Source organism: Balaenoptera borealis (genome assembly GCF_965194805.1).
Source record: "Balaenoptera borealis genome assembly, chromosome: 8".
Classification (NCBI taxonomy): Eukaryota; Metazoa; Chordata; class Mammalia; order Artiodactyla; family Balaenopteridae; genus Balaenoptera; species Balaenoptera borealis.
The window spans coordinates 115,523,111-115,542,446 of NC_138865.1; the positions used below are offsets into that span (position 1 = coordinate 115,523,111).

At 54.4% G+C, this 19,336-nt stretch overlaps 3 protein-coding genes and 1 long non-coding RNA gene across 10 annotated transcripts in view; 2 read left to right on the forward strand and 2 right to left on the reverse strand.

Moving 5' to 3' along the window:
* The window catches only part of LOC309634006, an 85,479-nt gene that overhangs the window by 37,950 nt on the left and 28,193 nt on the right, over positions 1 to 19,336 (forward strand). The gene's annotated exons all lie outside the window — the stretch shown is intronic.
* ENDOG (endonuclease G) lies at positions 53 to 4,329 on the forward strand. Its single transcript, XM_082403489.1, has 3 exons — positions 53 to 1,500; positions 2,658 to 2,767; positions 3,977 to 4,329. The coding sequence occupies exons 1-3, from the start codon at positions 985 to 987 to the stop codon at positions 4,257 to 4,259; spliced, it is 909 nt and encodes a 302-aa protein (XP_082259615.1). The 5' UTR covers positions 53 to 984; the 3' UTR covers positions 4,260 to 4,329.
* LOC309634000 (putative methyltransferase C9orf114) lies at positions 4,299 to 12,176 on the reverse strand. The gene is given in 13 exon segments (XM_082403484.1): positions 4,299 to 4,425; positions 4,427 to 4,483; positions 5,394 to 5,541; positions 5,704 to 5,794; positions 6,280 to 6,378; positions 6,486 to 6,558; positions 8,362 to 8,492; positions 8,722 to 8,771; positions 8,873 to 8,962; positions 9,197 to 9,356; positions 10,638 to 10,763; positions 11,405 to 11,450; positions 12,073 to 12,176. Coding segments are annotated over 13 exon segments (1,158 nt in total). The 5' UTR covers positions 12,109 to 12,176; the 3' UTR covers positions 4,299 to 4,374.
* The window catches only part of KYAT1 (kynurenine aminotransferase 1), a 33,186-nt gene continuing 30,815 nt past the window's right edge, over positions 16,966 to 19,336 (reverse strand). For all 7 annotated transcript variants that reach the window (XM_082403465.1, XM_082403463.1, XM_082403468.1 and 4 more), the window contains 6 exons: positions 19,113 to 19,189; positions 18,895 to 18,984; positions 18,593 to 18,779; positions 18,434 to 18,513; positions 17,630 to 17,716; positions 16,966 to 17,532 (listed from right to left, as the gene is read on the reverse strand). In XM_082403465.1, the coding sequence (XP_082259591.1) occupies positions 17,467 to 17,532; positions 17,630 to 17,716; positions 18,434 to 18,513; positions 18,593 to 18,779; positions 18,895 to 18,984; positions 19,113 to 19,189 (587 nt within the window). In that variant the 3' untranslated portion in view covers positions 16,966 to 17,466. The remainder of the gene's footprint in view (positions 17,533 to 17,629; positions 17,717 to 18,433; positions 18,514 to 18,592; positions 18,780 to 18,894; positions 18,985 to 19,112; positions 19,190 to 19,336) is intronic.

The following is a 19,336-nucleotide window of genomic DNA, read 5'->3' on the forward strand; positions in this document are numbered from 1 at the left end:
TTCAAGACCTCGGAGCAGGAAGCTCTTAGAATGGTCAAAGGAAAAGGTTAGGAAATTGTTGGAAGGGCCTATTCAACTCTTCTTTAACAACTGCAATTTGCAGTTGTAGGGAGGAGAGAGTGTACACTGGGCCAGAAGGTATTATTACATTATGATTTCATAGCAAGTTATTTTTTAGATTGAAAAAATTTTGAAATTCAACAAGTCGTTCACAGCCCACAATCTGGAGAAAATCACCGGTAACATGTTGGTCTTTTCTTCGTCGATGTAATTACTATTATATAATTGTCATTTTCTTGATACGGAGTTTTGTGTATTGTCTCTCCCTTCACGTTAGGTGGTGAGCAAGTTGCTGTATGATTTAAAAATATTTTTATGGTCTAGATACTATTCTATCTAATGTGCTAAAAATGTCCGGAACCAGTGCCTATTTCCGAACATTTTGCTTATTCCCCGGCGTCTATTATAAGTAATACGGTGGGGAATCCTTGCATTCCTGATTTATTTCCCCAGCTCATTCCTCTAAGTGATTTAGAAGGTATGAACCTTTTTAAGGCTTTTTTTTTTGGCCGCTGTGGGGCTTGCGGGATCTTAGTTGGCAGAGCGGGAAGATCCCTCGGTGGAGACCAAGGCGACCTGGCGGGGCGGAGCCGGTTCTGGGGGCAGCCAATCATAAACCGCGGCGGCGATGCCGCGCCCTCGGCGCCCAGTCTTACAAGGGCGAAGAAAGGGCGTCGGGAGGTCCAGTTGGGCCGGTCCTGACCCCTGTTGTTGGCCTCCTGAGTATAATATTAATACTTTGGAGCGCTCGGGAGTGGAAGGGACCCGCGCTCCGCTGTCTTACGCCTCCACTCGGCGCTATCCTCGCGGTGGGTCCCGCAGGCCTGTGCGGCCCCTTTCAGAGCCTCCCGGGTCGCACGCGTGAGGGCGAGGCTTTCCTTCGTCTCCGCAGACCGCTCTCCATCCGCACTCCGGCCACAATCCATGGCCAAGCAGTTGCTTCGGGCCGGCTTGACCCTGGCGCTGGGCGCAGGGCTGGGTGCAGCCGCCGAGGGCTGGCGGTGGCGGCGGCGGGCGGACGCATGGGCGGCGCCGGGGCTGCTGAGCCGGCTGCCCGTGCTGCCTGTGGCGGCGGCGGCCGGGCTTCCCGCCGTGCCCGGGGCTCCGACGGGCGGCAGCACCGGCGAGTTGGCGAAGTACGGGCTGCCCGGGGTGGCGCAGCTCAAGAGCCGCGAGTCGTACATGCTGTGTTACGACCCGCGCACCCGCGGCGCGCTCTGGGTGGTCGAGCAGCTGCGGCCTGAGAGTCTCCGCGGCGACGGCGACCGCCGCTCCTGCGACTTCCACGAGGACGACTCGGTGCATGCGTATCACCGTGCCACCAACGCCGACTACGGGGGCAGCGGCTTCGACCGCGGCCATCTCGCCGCCGCCGCCAACCACCGCTGGAGCCAGAAGGCCATGGACGACACCTTCTACCTGAGCAACATCGCACCCCAGGTATCGCCTGCGCCCCCTGCCCCGGCGGCGGAAGGCGAGGCCACCGCTCGCCTCTGAGCCTCGATTTGCTCCCCTGCAGATGGGAAAGCTGCCGAGTGCGCCCTCTATGCCAGAGGCCTGGCTAAACACACCGCGCGCCGCAGGCGGAAGGGACGGAGCGGTGGAGCGCTGAGCACCCACTCTGCACTCTGATCTTAACCGAGGGCCCCCGGGCGCCTCTCTGATCTTCAGTTTCCTTGTCTGTAAAATGGGGATAAAACTGTTATTCACCTACCTCGTGCAGAGGCGCTGAGGAACTCGGGATACCATGCACGTAAAAGTACTGAGCACGCTTTCTGGCCCACGGCAAGCATTCAATACATACCAGCTATAATGAGGGAAGTGATTCTCGGAGAGACAAAGTGACTGGCACAGTGTCAGTGGGTGGAGACCCAGGCAGTCTGCCTAGAGGACCCTGAGCTTTCAGCCATTGTCCTACCCTGCCTTCCTTCCGGGAGTAAAAGGAAAGATAGCTGCACGCAGTGGGTGTTAGTAGCAGTCGCTATGCGCCTGGACTAGCCTCTAGCCCTGTTCCCACCAGGGCCTGACACCCACGTGGAGACGGATGTCAGGCTCTGAGTGAGGCTTGTGAGGTCCCAGCCTCTCTGACCTGACTGTGCTACCCATTTGACTAGACGCTGTGCTGAGGACTGGAGAGCTCAAGTGGTGGAGTCAGGAGCAGATTCCTGACCTTCCCCGCTTAGCTCTGCATGCGGTTCAGACTAGGAAAAGGAAAGGAGAGATGGTTGGGAGAGCTGGTCTTCCCATGAGCCCCTGGGGGCAGGGGGCAGGCCTGTTTCTCTCTGGGAGATTTGCTCCTTTCCTTCATATGGCTCTTTGGAGCTGAGAAACAGCTTTGAGACCTGGGATGCTAGTTCTCCCAGTCTAGCTGGACGAAAGTAGCACCTCCTTGAGCTCTATCTGGGCCCCACCCTCGTGACTATGTGCGCTAAGTGACTCTCCTTCCATGAACCTGTTTCCTCCGCATGCTTGTTCCCACCCCCCACCCCCGCTGGAACCTTCTGGCTCCATGCCAGTGCCAGCCCCTCAGGGCCTGGGGCAGCCCTCTGACTGCAAGTGTCCCAGCCAGCCTCACTGAAGCCCACTTCTCCTGCCAGGTGCCCCACCTCAACCAGAATGCCTGGAACAACCTGGAAAAGTACAGCCGCAGCCTGACCCGCACCTACCAAAATGTCTATGTCTGCACGGGGCCTCTCTTCCTGCCCAGGTAAGGCTAGAGCTGGGGGGCACCTCCCAGTCATCCCGTCCAGTCTCCCCCTAGGCTCTGTGTCAACACCGCCAGGTCCCCACTCATCTGGTTTCTTGGCGAGTCTGTCCATTCCCTGTCTCGGGCCCCCCAGTTCTACTCCACAGAGACCTTTGGGGTACCCACCTAGACATCTCCTCTGCCCGTGGGCACCAGGCCCTGAATCTGCCCTGTTCCTCTCTCCTGTGTCATCTCTTTTCACATCCACCTAACTCTGTGTTCTGCACGGGTAGAAACCCTTGCACTAGCTCTCGTCTTCGGTCTCCCCTGCTTGGAGCAGCCTTCCCCTATGCTTCCCCTGGAGCCAGGTTTGAACTCCATCTCCCTGACCCTGAGCCTTTACTCTTGTCCCTCTGCAGCCTGGCCTCCCAGGTAGAAGGGACTGAGCTCTTCTGAGCTTGCTTGGTGATTTTTCTAGCCTGCTGAGGACTGGGATGAGTGAGGCTAGAGGTTGTGGCCAAACAGCTGGCTCTGCCTGGGATGGAATCCAGGCCCTGTCACCTCGTTTCTGGGTGCCGTGGGCAAATGAACTCAACATCCTCTCCTGTAAAATGGGGATAATACCCATTAGCTACCACGTGGTTGTTTAAGGGACAAAGCAGGATGGTGGATGTCACCGTAGTAAGGGCTCAGCACGGGCCTGCTGAGGCGGTGGCTGGGACACTGATGTACTTTAATTAGCAAGTGCCTCCTCTGGCCTGCTGAAATGGAGCGGACGCCGTGGAGGCTTAGCCTGAAGTCACCCATCCAGTGCTCTGGGCACGTGCTCTGCCCTAGGCCCTGTGCTGGTGCTGGGAATTCTGCTGCCACAGCCCTGCCCATTTGGTGCCCACCCTCCACAGGAAGAGACAGACAATAATCAAGGGTCCACACGGATGAATGTGAATGAAGGCCTGATTCTTTCTGCAGCGTTTATTGCCACCACCCACTCTGCCTGACCCAGTGTTGGACATGGAGAAAACAGGGGAAGAGTGAGTCTCTACCCTGCAGGGAGCTCCCAGCCTCCTGGGGGAGCCGAGCAGGGCAAAGAAGCTCACGCTGAGGGGTGGTCCTGCAGGTTGACACAAGCTGGAGGTCGGGTCAAGGAAGGCTTCCTGGAGGCGGTGGCCTTGGGTCTGACCAAGCCCCCAGGAGCCCTAAAGGGCCATGTGTGCCTGGGTCTGCCCACAGGACGGAGGCTGATGGGAAGTCCTATGTGAAGTACCAGGTAATTGGCAAGAACCACGTGGCGGTGCCCACCCACTTCTTCAAAGTGCTGATCCTGGAGGCAGCAGGCGGGCAGATCGAACTCCGCTCCTATGTGATGCCCAACGCGCCTGTGGATGAGACAGTCCCACTGGAGCGCTTCCTGGTGCCCATCGAGAGCATTGAGCGGGCCTCGGGGCTGCTCTTTGTGCCAAATATCCTGGCACGGACAGGCAGCCTTAAGGCCATCACTGCAGGCAGCAAGTAAAGGCAGCCCCAGCCAGACTGTGGGGTCGGGGGGACTGGGTCGAATTAAAGGTGTTTATTTTTGGAGACAAGTCTTAGGTGTGTCTGTCCCAGGTGACCCATGGAAACCTCTGGCTTCACCAGCGCTTCTGTGCCATCTTGGGCCCGACAGAACCTTCAGCTGGGCCGGGCACCCGCCTGGGTGAGGCCAGGCTGCAGGGCAGCCAGGGAGATCAGGACGGCTTCCTGGAAGAGAAGCGCAGCAACAGGCTGGGGCCTGGGAGGCTAGCGGGTGCCCCACTGCCCAGGGCCCAGCCCCTTGGGGTATGCTGCCCTCAGCAGGGCCTGGGGTAGGGGGGCGTGAAGCACAGGCCCAGCCTCATCCTGCAGATCTGTCACTGGCCAGGAAAGGGGCTCACCTCTCTGCTTCTCAGTATCCTCCTCTGTAAAATGGGGGTGATCGTAATAGCTGCTTCCCAGGGTGGGGGAGGGGGAGGTGACGGGCAGCAGGGCCCTCTGTGCAGGTGTCAGAAGGGTGCGAGCAGGGATTCCTGCTGGGAGGCTGTGGCTGGCAAGCGTGTGACACCTGGCCCTGGCGGGGCTCTCAGGGATAGGTAGACTGAGGCTGTCCACCTGTTTGGTCACCACCCTTTGAGACCAGTGGAAGCAGTGGCACCTTCCCCCAGGAAGTGCCCACAGGTACAGCGTTCTGTGCTGCCCTCAGAAGTGGCTGCCCAGGTGGAAAGCTCTCAGAGCTGGTCGCATCCTGTCCCCCGTGGGACAGAGGTGCCAGAGAGGAGGGCTGCCCTGCCCACCAGGGTCAGACACGGGGAAGTGGAACACGGAGCGTATAGCTAAGGGAACAGGCCTAGAGCAGGGATGGGTGGGGTCTCCTGGGTCAGCCAGCCTGGGAGCAGCTGGATGGGCACCAGCACCCAGGATTCCCAACTCCCAGCTCACTCTTAACTTGTCCCTGCTGCAGTTCTGCTGTGGTGAGAGGCCAAAGGGGGCGAGGAGGCCTAGAGGAGGCTGGCTCAGGGCAGCCCTGGGCGGGGTGGGGGACGGGGAGAGGGTTGCAACGCCCCCCTCTGGATGGACCCCAAGGCTCCGTCCAAAGCAGGCTGGGCCTGGAGGTCGGGGAGGAGGGCGGGCTCACCTCGGTGCGGATGGTGCGGCTGCCCTGTTTGGGGCAGGTGTTGACGTACCGATCGAAGAGGACACTGGGCTCAGCCACCTCCAGGTTGGGGTCAGCATCCACTCCAGCTTCCAGCCCTTGGAGGCCCCCAAACACCACGAGAGCGTGCCTGGTGCCCACAGGAGGGGGGTCACTGACTGCCCATCAAGGCCCACTGAGTGCAGCGCCCAGGGCTCTCAGCTCCCCCATACGTGCAGGGGCCCGGTCCGTACAGCTCTAACCCCACCAGTCCTGTCCCCTGCTCCATTCCTCCTCCCCTGGCTGGACCCACCTGAAGTTGGGAAGCTGGGCGGAGCCTCGCTCTGATGTCCCAATGGTCAGGTCATAGCCATCCTGGAAGGGGGCCTCAGCAAACACAGCACCTGGTGGGGAGGCCAGCTCACTGGGGGCTCTGTTCTCCACAAGCCACTGCCACTTGGCTGCGCGTGCGCGTTGGGGGGCGTGGTTTAGGTAAGAGAGCCACAGCCAGGCCCCTCACTCTTGCTGGGAAGTCAGCGATGGAACAGGCAGAGACCGTGCGTGTACCGGCTTGGGGAGACAAAGCAGAGGGTGGGCAGCAAGGAGCCCCAAAAGCAAGTAGTGGACCCCTGACTTATCTGGCCCTTTTGCCCCCATTCCGGACCCCGTGGCAGACATCATTAAAGACGCTTTTCCTCAGAAGTCCTTAAAAGCATTCCAGGCAGTGCACTCAAGGAGACCAAGGCCCAGAGAAGGAAAGGCACTTGCCCAAGTCGCACGGCAAGTGAGTAGGGTTAGGACCCCGGTCTGACTTTTGGGTCAAGCAAGGCTCTCTGTGGCCTCCCAGAGAGAGAGGATGGATATTCACAGGAGGAAGCTCTGTCCTTACTAAGGCAGGAGGCCAGGCGGACCGTGTAGCCCCAGTAGAGACCAGCTTTGGTGCGAGGGTCCTGTGACGACACGACTTTTCCACGGTAGGTCTTGCTTTCTGGAGGGGAAGCAGACAGGCTGTGAAGACGGGGCGAGGGGACAAGGAAGTGGAAGGAGGTGGCTCCGAGCCCGCAGGCTGGCCAGGCTGGGGACGCTTTAGGGTACCTGGGAGCTGCTGCTGGTTCAGCCGCACTGTCACCCGGAGTCCAGGCTCCAAGTGCTTGTCGATCTTCACCTCCTGGGAAGAAGCCAGAAGAAACTGGTGCTGTTCCCCACAGGAGAGCGGGGGTCACTGCTCTCCCAGGCACGGGGGCACCTCAGGGGTCCAGGTCACCCTTCGAGCCCTGCTCCCCGGCACCTGGGCCAGACCTGCTCACAGAGACCATTCTTTTTAAAAAATTATTAATTAATTAATTAATTTTGGCTGCCTTGGGTCTTCGTTGCTGCGCACGGGCTTTCTCTAATTGCAGCGAGCAGGGGCTACTCTTCATTGAGGTGCGCGGGCTTCTCATTGCAGTGGCTTCTTTTGTTGCAGAGCACAGGCTCTAGGCGCATGGGCTTCAGTAGTTGTGGCGCTCAGGCTCAGTAGCTGTGGCTCTTGGGCGTCTAGAGCTCAGGCTCAGCAGTTGTGGCACACAGGCTTAGTTGCTCCGCGGCATGTAGGATCTTCCTGGAGCAGGGCTCGAACCCGTGTCCCCTGCATTGGCAGGCAGATTCTTAACCAGTGCGCCACCAGGGAAGTCCAAGAGACCATTCTTGCAAAACGACTACTGCAAGGCACTGGTCCATGGACTTCCCTGGTGGCGCAGTGGTTAAGAATCCGCCTGCCAATGCAGGGGACACGGGTTCAATCCCTGGTCTGGGAAGATCCCACGTGCCGCAGAGCAATTAAGCCCGTGCGCCACAACTACTGAGCCCGTGAGCCACAACTACTGAAGCCCGTGCACCACAACTACTGAAGCCTGTGTGCCTAGAGCCCGTGCTCCACAAAAAGAGAAGCCACCACAATGAGAAGCCCGTGCACCGCAACGAAGAGTAGGCCCTGCTCACCGCAACTAGAGAAAGCCCATGCACAGCAACGAAGACCCGACGCAGCCAAAAATAAATTAAATAAATCAATAGATAAATTTATAAAAAAAAAAAAAGACACTGGTCCAGGCCTGGCACAGAGTAGGAAGTATTTCATGAGTAGATGAAATCCCAGTTTCCTACATTTTGGTGGCTATGCCACTTACTAGCTATAGCGGTTTGAGTGGTCACTTAACCCCTCTGAGCCTTAGTGTCCTAATCTGTCAAACAGAAGATGTTCCATAAACAATAGCTATTGTTACACTGCACAGGGCCTGGCATGAAGTAAATGCTGACTAGTGGGAGCCTGTGAGGAAGGACACTTGATGTTTGTGTTTTGTCCCAATTTTAGTTTTTTTTTTTTCCCCTGTGCTGCATGGCTTGTGGAATCTCAGTTCCCTGACCAGGGATTGAACCCACGCCCTCGGCAGTGAAAGCGCGGAGTCCTAATCACTGGACTGCGAGGGAATTCCCTTGTACCAGTTTTGAATTCAGGATGGGACACTTTCTCTTTTGAGGGTTGCACATTCATTTCTCTCTTCATCTGGGTCTGGGTCATCCTGGTCTGTTTTTAGCCAGTTATCTCAGATCTGTGATCCTCATCCATTTAAATGTTTCTGCCTCCTTCTCTAGGAGACTTAGGATTAACAGGCAGCAAATGAATGCTCCGATCCCTGGCTTGGCAGCGCCCTGGAGCAGCCCCAGAGGCATTGTGAACTTGATTTTCCCAGGTTTTGTTTTGGTTTGTTTTTCGTATAAGGACTATCTTCTGTTGATTTGATTTTTCTAAAACAGTAAATTTTGCTCCTGGCTTTATCTGTTGAGCCCCATTTTAGGCACTTCTCTGGCCCAAATCTGCATCAATGGGGGACTGGCAGGCAGAGATGCCTGGGGCCAGGGCTCCCCACCCATGTGCCCTCCGTAGCCAGGGTGTGTCTGGGAAACGTGTCTCGACCCACCCTCCAATTCCTACCTTCTTCATGCCACAGTTGACAAAGGAGCCCTGGCCCGGCCGGGTGGGCCGGTCCACCACGATGCCCTCTCGGAACTCAGATTCCTCATCCTGACGCATGTGGTGAGGGCTGTCCAAGGGGTTCAGGAGCCCTGTGGTTGGGGAGGGCCAGGAAGATTCTGGGAGGTGCAGAGGCACCACGGAGGCGTGGAAGGTAAGGCTGGGAACCCTGGTTCAGGTTCCAGCTCTGCCACAGATCTGCTGCTTACCACCAGCCACAGGCCTTGCCCTGCCTGGTCTTGCTTTCCCAACTGTATCATGATTTCTCAGGGTCTGGGGGATGATCCATGGGAAATGGGGGTCAGACCCTCCCAGCCTTACCTGCAAACTGTAGATCCTGATGCTTGGGAAAGAATGCTTTTCTTAGGTACCTAGGAAAGGACGCAGATCTCAGGGAGGCCACCTCCCATCCGACCTGCACTGTGCCCACCCCTCCCACATGCTCTGGCAAGTCTGTCCTTCATGCCCTTACTGTGGACACTCCAGGTACTGCAGGATCCGGGCCAGCTGCACGCACGCCTGCCCCTTCTTGCCGACTCCCCTGAATTCCCCCTCCACAGTCCTGGAGAGAGAAAGATAGGGCTCAAGCCCACCGGGTTTCCTTCAAGAGCTCCTCCCCTCAGTATGACCTCTGCAGTGCCCCTGCTTTGCAACTCGACCCACCAGGGTTACAATGTGGGCATTCAGACAGGATTCTCAGCCTAAGCAAGCAGGCAGGGAAAAAAGGGAAGCCCAGCCAATCCTGGCAGCCCCTTCCTTCTCCCTAAGCCCTGGGACCCGCTGGATGGCCCCTCACTTGGCATCTTGGCCCTCTTCATCAAACACCACAATCTCATCCACGCAGAAGATGGTGCAGGCTCTAGCAATCTGGCCGGCCAGGTAGGTGCGAAGCTCGGGCGACTGGGCGTTGTCCAGGATGGAGCCCGGAAGGGCCACGCTCAGGGTGTAGTGCCGCCCTGGGCAGGACAGGGGTGTTCATGGTCAGCCAGAGAGGCCAGGGCCATCCCTCCCCTCCCTTGCTCTAATCCCAGGGCCCAGAGTTAGAGAATTTTCCTACTGTGAGGAATTTTGAGCTAAGCAGCATAGATCCAACTCCCCTCTCTGGGCCTCAATCTCCCCAGGAAGAAAATGGACTCAGAGGTCTCCAGGACTCCCATAAGAAGGGCATACCACTGGGCAAGGCAAGGGAGCGGTTAGAAGAACTGACCTATATTCACATCCTCTGCCCCCTACTGCCTCAGTTCTCCAGGCGTCAAATAGGGATGATAATGAGTTAATATTTATTCTTAGTGCCTTTTATAGGTGCACATTTAACCAATAACCCTAGGAAGTAGGTACTACCATGATCCCGATTGAGAGGTGGGGAACCTTCAGCCCACAGAGGTCAAATATGTGACCCAAGGTCACACAAAAGGCAGGACAGCTGGCTTCAGAGGGACCACCACACTTTCCCTCCCAGAGTTGTCCAAAGGGAGCCACAGGAGATAAAGGGCTTTCCCGGTGTCTGAGACAGCTGACATGCTCAGTTTCTGTCCCCACTGTCACCATCATCACTGGTAACCACTGGGCTTACAGGGTACAATATGGCCCCCTGACCCTCCAGACCTTTGGGTCTGGCCGAGGAGGAAAGATACAACTTGTTAGGGTAGATCCAGATGTACGAACACGGAAGGACATCCAGGACACAATGTGGGATGAGAAAAAACAGCTCCAGAAGTGCGTGGATAAAGCAGTCTCACTTTTGTAAAACTGTATCTATATACCTCTCTACCTGTATATAAGTGGGTGTTAACATAGCTGGAGAAACGTTAACTGCAATGTTTGCTGGGATTTTTCCTTTCTTTATCGTTTTCTGTACTGTTTGGGGAGTTTTGTTTTGAGCATGTATTATTTAATGAGAAAAAAGAGACATTCTTATTATGAAATCAAAATAATTAAATGAAAAGTGAAATTAAAGTACACAAAGTGATCAATAAAAAAGTAAAAAATTAACTATCATTACAATGATGAGGTTCTAGAGGCATAAAGTGATGATATATGATGCGTACCCTCCACAGAATCGAAATCTACCTAGGTAGGAAGTTAGGACTCAGTCTTGTTAGGACTCAGTCTTCTGGGTCCCTCCCATTCTCTGAGCCTCATTTTCTCCATCAGGACAAGATGTCTGGACCCACTGGCCCCTAAGGGCCCTTCCAGCTATAACATTCTCTGCCCTGCGCAGGACCCAGCTTGCTCACCCCGATCCTCCCTCTGGGCAGCTGCCTCCTCCTCCTGCTGTCGCTTTGCCTGTTCCTCCTGCACTCGCTGCCGCTCCAGTTTTTTCATCATCTTGAGATCCTTCCACTTCTTTTTCTCCTCTTTTTCTAGAAATTTATTTATTTATTTATTTATTTATTTATTTATTTATTTATTTCTGGCTGTGTTGGGTCTTCGTTTCTGTGCGAGGGCCCCCTCCAGCTGTGGCGAGCGTGGGCCACTCCCCATCGCGGTGCGCGGGCCTCTCACTGCTGCGGCCTCTCCCGTTGCGGAGCACAGGCTCCAGACGTGCAGGCTCAGCAGTTGTGGCTCACGGGCTTAGCTGCTCCGCGGCATGTGGGATCCTCCCAGACCAGGGCCCGAACCCGTGTCCCCTGCATTGGCAGGCAGATTCCCAACCACTGCGCCACCAGGGAAGCCCTCTCCTCTTTTTCTGGATGAGAGGACATCCCGATTGGTGGAGGGAAGAGGGACTTGGAGGGGAGGAGGACTTGGAGCAGTCCAGGAGGTGATGTCCTCTTAGTAGGGTCAGCCTGGGCTCTCCAATGCTGCTGAGAGAGCAGCCAGAGGAGCCTCCCAGGGCTTCTGGCCCCTTCTTCTCCATTTTGGGTACTGTGGGACCTAGAGGGGACAAATCTGGTGGCTTTTCCCCAAGATTCAGCTGTGCACTGATGGAGTGGCCTCAGGGAGAGGTAAGCACAGACGCTCAGCTCCCCATCTGAGCCCACTGCCCCGGTCCCTTACTTACTCTGTTGCTTCCATTTTCGCCATTCCACCCTCTGGCCATGTTCACCCTGGAGTAGGAGTGGGAGGAGATATAGGAGTGAGGCTGAATGGTCACACCTGAGAGGAGGTCCCACTTGCTGCTCCACAGCTGTCCCCTCTCTTTAAATGCGGGTGGTGAGGAAACGAGGGAATCCTCCCCCCAACACACACACTCCTGCTGCCCAGAGACAGCATCAGGAGGGCAGGGACCTGTCGTACCCCCAGTGCCTGAGACCACACCTGGCACACAGTAAGCGTTCAATAAATTGTTTAATGCGTTCCCACTGGAGAGAAGAGGAAACAGGTTCAGGGGAACAGGACCTGCCCACTGTCGCCCTGGTGTCAGAAGAGATACGCCACGAAAGGGCTCGGGATTCCGAGCCGGGTCCGGTCTTCTGAATCCGGGCCCCGGGCAATGAGTTACCCAACGCAATCTCGGCTCTGACTCGAACCCCGGCTCCCACCTCCGGTTCTCATCCGGACAGGGGTGCTTGAGGCCATGAGCATGCGGCACCTCGGGGACTCGGGCCGCGGAGCAGCGACGAGCAGGGAGCTAGAGGTTCGGCCAGGCCCCGCCACGGGCCCCCAAGCGGCTCTTTCTCTTGCCTCCACCCCGCGCCCTACCGCGGGATCCCACATCCCTCCACCTACCGGGCCGCAGGGCCGCTTCCTCCCGCGTTCCGCCATGTTCGTCGCACACCGTCGGCCCCGCCCAGCCACTCAGACTCACCCCTTCCGCCAACACCTCCTCCGAGCCGTCCAATCGGAGAGCCAATGGCGTGCGGGGGCGCGGCCTATGAGCCGGGCTGCGGGAGCGTGTGGGCCTGGGACTGGCTCCCGGGGGCGGGCTCCCGGGGGCGGGCGGGGCTCATCGCAGGCCTGGGTGTCCAAATGCGCACGGTATCGGGTTCTCTCCTGAACCCTTGCACAATAGGAGAGCTACCCTCTCCTCCCGTCGGGCGCGAAACTCAAACCTCAGCTTGGTTTTACACATGGGGACCCTGAGGCACAGAGCTGGAGTGTGATTTAGAGGTGGCAATAATTTAATCCAATTATTTTATAGATTCGCTCATCTACTCTCTCTTTTAATTATCAGACTTTACTTTTTTAGAGCAGATTTAGGTTTACCGAAAATTGAACAGATAGTACAGAGTTTCCACATAACCCCCACTCAGTTTCTGTTGTTAACATGTGTTAATGTGTACATTTGTTATAGTTGATGAACCAATATTGATGCATTGTTCACAGTTTACATTAGGGTTCACTCTTTGTGTTGTACATTCTAAGAGTTTTGACAAATGCATAATGTCATATATCTACCATTACAGTATCATACAAAATTGATTCACTGCCCTAAAAATCCTCTGTGCTCCACCTACCTCCCCCACCCCTCGAGCCCCTGGTAACCACAGGGACTCTGATCTTTTTTACTGTCCCTAAAGTTTTGCCTTTTCCAGAATGTCATATAGTTGGAATCAGACAGCATGCAGCCTTTTCAGACTCCCTTCTTTCACTAAGCAACATGCATTTAAAGTTCCTCTATAGTAGGAGATAGATGGGCCCCTGGGCTGGACAGCTGGGGTTTGTCAAGTGGAGTAACACTGAAGCTCTGTTCTCACCCAGACGCTCCAAGGACAGAGCTAGTGGCAGAAGCTGAGCTCTGCTGAAGTAAAGAGATAAGATGACCACTCCTGAGGTCAAGGAAAACTTCCCTGTCTGGACATGTGCAGGAAGGCTCCTTGGGGGTCAAAAAGGGAGGGGGCACCACCCCATAATAAGTGTGGACATATACCCACAGGCCTCTGCGGTGGAATCCATCTTAGCAAAAAGTTGCACACACAGCTTGGGGAGGGTCCTAGGACCAGTCATGTGTGAAAAAAGAAAAGAGATAATTGGCCAAAGGTAAACAAAGACCAGGAAGAACTGTCCTATATAAGTGATTTAAATCACCTCTTTACTCCCCTCCTCAATTATAAAGGATGCCTACACCCTTTCTCTCTGAGTGTGTATTTCTGCCTAGCTTCGACTTAAATAAATAAACTGTTTCTCTGTGTGCTCTCCCATACTGCTGGGTCTCTAATAATAAAGTTTGTACCAGTTTTTTACAGTTTTTGCCTCCTTGAAACATTCTTGCTCTCAAATGGGGGAAAGAGGGCTTCCCCAGTGGCGCAGTGGTTGAGAATCTGCCTGCTAATGCAGGGGACATGGGTTCGAGCCCTAGTCTGGGAAGATCCCACATGCCGCAGAGCAGCTGGGCCCGTGAGCCACAATTACTGAGCCTGCGCGTCTGGAGCCTGTGCTCCGCAACAAGAGAGGCCGCGATAGTGAGAGGCCCGCGCACTGCGGTGAAGAGTGGCCCCCGCTTGCCACAACTAGAGAAAGCCCTCGCACAGAAACGAAGACACAACACAGCCATAAATAAATAAATAAATAAATAAATAAATTTTAAAAATGGGGGAAAGAGCCAGGGCCACTTTGCTTCTAGCCTCTAGCCCCTGGTGCTCTAGCGGCTAGGACTCCTGGTTTTCATCTGGGCTACCCAGGTTCAATTCCTGGGCAGGGAACTAAGACCTCACTGCTGTCACTCCAAGATCACCTCCATATCTTCTAACGGCTTGATAGCTCATTTCTTTTTCTTTTTCTTTTTTTTTTTATAGTAGATTGAAGATATAATTTTTTAAAATTTATTTATGTTTATTCATTTATTTGGTTGCGCCAGGTCTAGTTGCGGCTCGCCGGCTCCTTAGCTGTGGCATGCGAACTCTTAGTTGCAACATGCATGTGGGATCTAGTTCCCTGAGGAGGGATTGAATCCCCACCCCCTGCATTGGGAGTACGGAGTCTTAACCACTCCACCACCAGGGAAGTCCCCGATAGCTCATTTCTTTTTACTGCCGGATACTATTCGTTGTATGGATATGCCACTGTGTGTCTATCCATTCACCTTTTGAAGGACATTTGGTTGCTTCCAGTATTTGGCAATTATGAATAAAACTGCTGTAAATATTCATGTGTAGGTTTTTGTGTGGACATGAATTTTCAGCTCATTTGGGTAAATAGCTGGAAGTCTGATTGCTGGATCCAACAGCAAGACTATATTTAGCTTTGTAAGAAATTGCCAAACTGGGAATTCCCTGGTGGTCCAGTGGCTAAGACTCCTCGCTCCCAATGCAGGGGGCCCGGGTTCAATTCCTGGTCAGGGAACTAGATCCCACATGCTGCAACTAAGAGTTCGCATGCCGCAACTAAAAGATCCCACACGTGGCAACGAAGATCCTGTGTGCTGTGACTAACACCCGGCGCATCCAAATAAATAAATAAATAAATAAAAAAGAAGTTGCCAAACTGTCTTCCAAAGTGGTTATACCATTTTGCATTCCTACCAGCAAGGAATGAGATACACTTTCTTTTTTAAATAATAAATTTGAGTCAATATTCATTCAACCAACGAATATTTATCAAGCAGATCCTATTTTGAGGCTGGAACTCCCTGTGCTAACTGCCAGGGACACAATGGTAGGGAAAGCAGATACTGATCTGGAGTTTACAACCTAGTAGAGGAGAGATTAATTTCTAATTCAAAGTGTGTGTTAACATTACAGGGGTTGTGTTTATTTCACCATTCCCCGCTCTCCCCTATCTGAATGAAAGGCAAAGTCATTTATGCATCTCAGGTTGGCTGAGGTTACTCAGTCTAAGATCTGGAACCTCTGTAGAGTCACAGGTTTGAGTTAGGGGCAGATTCTGGATTGATTCATGAGACATGAAACCTTTGGTCAGGGTGGTTCTATCCAAGAAATCTGTGGGTTTACCCCATTGAGGACTTTCTTATCATCAGGCTATGTGTAGTATGGTAAAGGGGCTCCAACCCTGAGCCTCTGAGTTGTTATTTTGTTTCACACAATCTTGACTTTGGAACAGTGATAGTATTACAAAGTCATAGTTTGGAAAGGAAGAAAGTAAAGTGTCCTGGGACTTCCCTGGTGGTCCAGTGGTTAAGACTCTGCACTTCCAATGCAGGGGGCACAGGTTTGATCCCTGGTCTGGGAACTAAGATCCCATATGCCGCCTGGCCAAAAAATAAATAAATAAATAAGTTTAAAAATTAGAAAAAAAAAAAAAAAAGGAAAGTGTCCTGTCATAACACAAGTATGTTCCAAACAGCAATTCTCTGACACCAAGTGGGTGTCCTACACTTCAGTTAAATTCTGACAAGTTGGCACAGACCTCATAGGTTAAGGGATCAGTCCCACAAGTCTGTCTCCCACTTCAGGTGTCAGCAGCAAGTGGGGTCACCAGCCACCCACACTTCTGCCTGGCTGACTACGAATTCCGGCATTTCCGTGACCACCCCCCAGATTCAATAATTTGCTGAAACAATTCACAGCCCTCAGGAAAGTGCTATACTTACAATTACAGTTTCATTATAGAAGATGACAACCCAGGAACAGCCAAATGGAAGAGGTACATAGACTAAGGTCTTGGGAGAGGGGGGCACAGAGATTCCATGCCCTCTCCGGATGGGCACCCTACCAGCTCATTGATGTGTTCACCCACCCAGAAGGTCCTTGAGCCTCAGTGATTCAGGGTTTTTATGTGGGATTTTATTACATATGCACATCTGATTAAATCATTAGCCATGTGACTGAACTCAATGTCCAGTCCCTTTTCCCTCCCTGAGGTCTGGGTTTGGGGCTGAAAGTTCCGACCCTCTAATCACATGGTTGAAGGGGTTCATTTTGAATAACAAAAGACACTACTATCACTCATGAAATTACAAGGGTTTTAGGAGCTCTGTGCCAGGAACCATGGACAAAGACCAAATATATTTTATTATACTATATGTTCCCATCAGCTTCCCCAATTCAATATGTGATATGAGCAAAACCCATGAGCTTGCTATGCAAATGCAACTTCAAGACAATTCCCCAGCACCACCTTCCAAATGATTTCAGGAGTTGCGTTGCTTTCCAGCGGGAGGCCCACCCCTGGGATCAAATCTCACTTCTACCTTTTACCAGCTGGATGGCCTCAGGTAAGTCCCCTCACCTCCAAAGCGGTTTCCTCACCTGTAAAATGGAGGCAGTAACTCCTGTCTCAGAGGGTCCTTTAATGAGATGGTGCGCATCCAAGTGCCCGGCATGCAGGAGTGAGCAATAAATGTTAGGGGAAACATTCCTTTCCCCTTCTGTCTAATTAGGTAATCCCTGGCAATCCTGGCCTGGACTCTGATCCCTGTGGGGTGTGACTGTCCGCGTCTTCCCTGTCAGACACTCAACTGAGGCCCCCATCACACACACACACACACACACACAGACACACAACAACGGTAACACATACCATCTGAGCCCCTAGGCCTGGTTTTACCGTTAACTAACTGGGTGGCCTCAGACAAGGTGCAAGTCCCTGCCCTTCTTTGGGCCTCAAAACACATTTGTACAAAGAGAGTCTGGGATCCGAGGTTCAGGGAGGTGGGAGGTGCCTTCCATTCTAAGCCCCCATCTGCAATCAGCACCAGGGTGTGAAGCAGAGAGAAGCAGCCAATAACAGTTTGAATAACTTAAAACTTTATTATGGGCAAAAGTACTGGCTTGAAGAGTCAAGCCTAAGGGCAACTTTCCAAAATCAAGCTTGGATAAGGAAAGGGAGGGATGCTTGAGGCCTGGCTGGGGCCAGTGCATGGCTGGGGCCAGGGCTGAGACCCAAGGCCAATACACTATTGAACTCTGCCCTCTGAGTCCCAGCTGAGTCTGGGGAGGCCAGAGGGGACTCAAGACCATATAGCCCAGCACAGGTAGGACCAGGGAGAGGCCCTGGTCAGGCCTCCTTCACCTCTGCAATAGGAACATAGCTATGCACCATGGGGAAGTGCTCCTGACTCCCCCAAGACCAAAAGGGGGGCTCTTCCCTGAGGTCATTCTGTGTTACAGAGAAGAGATCCTCCAGTACCATCTACCCCCAAGCTGGGAATGGCTGAAACCTGGACAAAGACAGAGCCCTGCAGAGTGCGCAGGGACCAGGCAGGGCCGGGCCCAGGGGGTGACGTCAGGGCCTGAGCTCGTCCTTCCACTTCTGTAGCCTCTTGTCCATGGCCTGGAGCGTGGATTCATCCTGCACCAACACAGATCGGTCCTACCCCTCTCCCCACACCCGCAGGAGGCCTGGGGAGGCTTGGGGAGGTCTTCCCTCCCCCAGGCCTGTCCTTTACCTTCGTGAAACAGAAGCGGATATAGTGGTCAAAGAGCTTCTGATGTGGCACGCTGTAGAAGATGGAGACCGGGATGGCCATCAAGCCCTGTGGAGGAGGAAGCCCATGTCTCAGCGGCCCCACAGCCCAGCAGGCCTCTGGGGGGCTCCAGGGGGTCAGAGACGTTCCGTGATGAGACAGGAGAAGGAAAATTAGCTTCAATGCAGCATCTCCCAGTGCTGCATCAAGGTCAGAGGAAAAGCATCCCAAATCATCATTCCAAGTCCCTCCTTATGTACAGAAGGGAGAGGGAGGCTGAGAGCAGGGAAGATCATGCGGCAGGTCAGCGCAGAGCCATAGAATAAATAAGTCTTAGGGAATTCCCTGGCGGTCCAGTGGTTAGGACTCTGCGCTTTCACTGCTGAGGGCGCGGGTTCAATCCCTGGTCGGGGAACTAAGATCCTGTAAACCACGTGGCATGTCCAAAACAAAAAACAAAAAAAACCCCACAAACAAACAAAAAAAGAAAGAAGTCTTAGAATCATAGCTCTGAGCTGGATGGACCTCAGAGTTAATGGGCCAACTCCTCACTGTACAGATGGGAAGACTGAGGCCCTGAGAGGGCAAGAATTCCTGCCAGCCCACAAGGCATATTTGAGCAAATTAAAAACAGGCTCCCCATTCCCTGAAGTGGATGCAACCCTGTACCACGGCTCACGGCAGAGGATTGTCTGGATTTTGGCACATCAGCCCCCTGGTCAGGCACCCTTAGCAGTGCACAGTCTGTAAAACATACACAGCGGCCCTGGCAGAGGCCCAGCCCACCTTGTTCTTGATCATCCACTTGACGAAGCGTCTGTCATAAGGCTCATCTGCAGCTCCAGGCAAGTTGGGCATCTTGCTCTCTGGGGGACAGAGGCCAGGCTGAGCCCTGGGCAGCCTCCAGGGCCCTGTACCTGGCCCAGCCCGGCCAGTCCCACTCACTGAATTCCGAGATGTCTGTGATGAGGAAGTAGCTGCCCTGGGGGATCACGGGCCTCAGGCCTACAGACTGCAGGCTTTGTATCATGTGGTCACGGCAGCGCTGCATGGCCCGTGGGAGCTGCACAAAGTAGCTGCTGGGTTGGCCGAAGTGCAGCTGCTCCCGCTCAAAGCTCTGGGCTACTGCAGCCTGGGGAGGGCGGAGGGACAAGCAGGTCAGGTGTGACCTGACCTTGGAGCCAGCCCAAACTCCTTTCTTGCCCCCCCACTCCCCCGGTGGGGCGGGTCCTGCCCCCCCCCCTCACCTGGCCCTGTGTGGGACAGTGGAAGACGGAGTTCTGGTGCACAGTGCGCAGGTGCTTCAGGAGACTGTCCGGGCCTAGGACCCAGCCCACCTGGACCAGGAACATAGGTAGGGGGTGAGGCCCTTCGGGGCCCGACCAAACCCTTTGTGGATTCCCAGGCCAGCCTCGCCTACCAAGGATTGTAGAGGTAGGGGTCACCCCCGCCCTCGTTGACTCACCTTCCAGCCTGTGGCACTAAAAGTCTTGCCAGCGCTGCCAATGGTCAGGGTGCGTTCCCACATGCCAGGGAGGTTGGCTGCCCAAGGCCAAAGAAAGCAGCTGCTGAGATGGGGGTGGGGGCAGGGGAGGGGTGGCTGGACCCCAGCAGGCACTCAGGCTCTCAACGCTCCGGACTCCAGCACGTGCTGAGCTACTCCCAGGACTTATCTGAGCTCACCCTCAC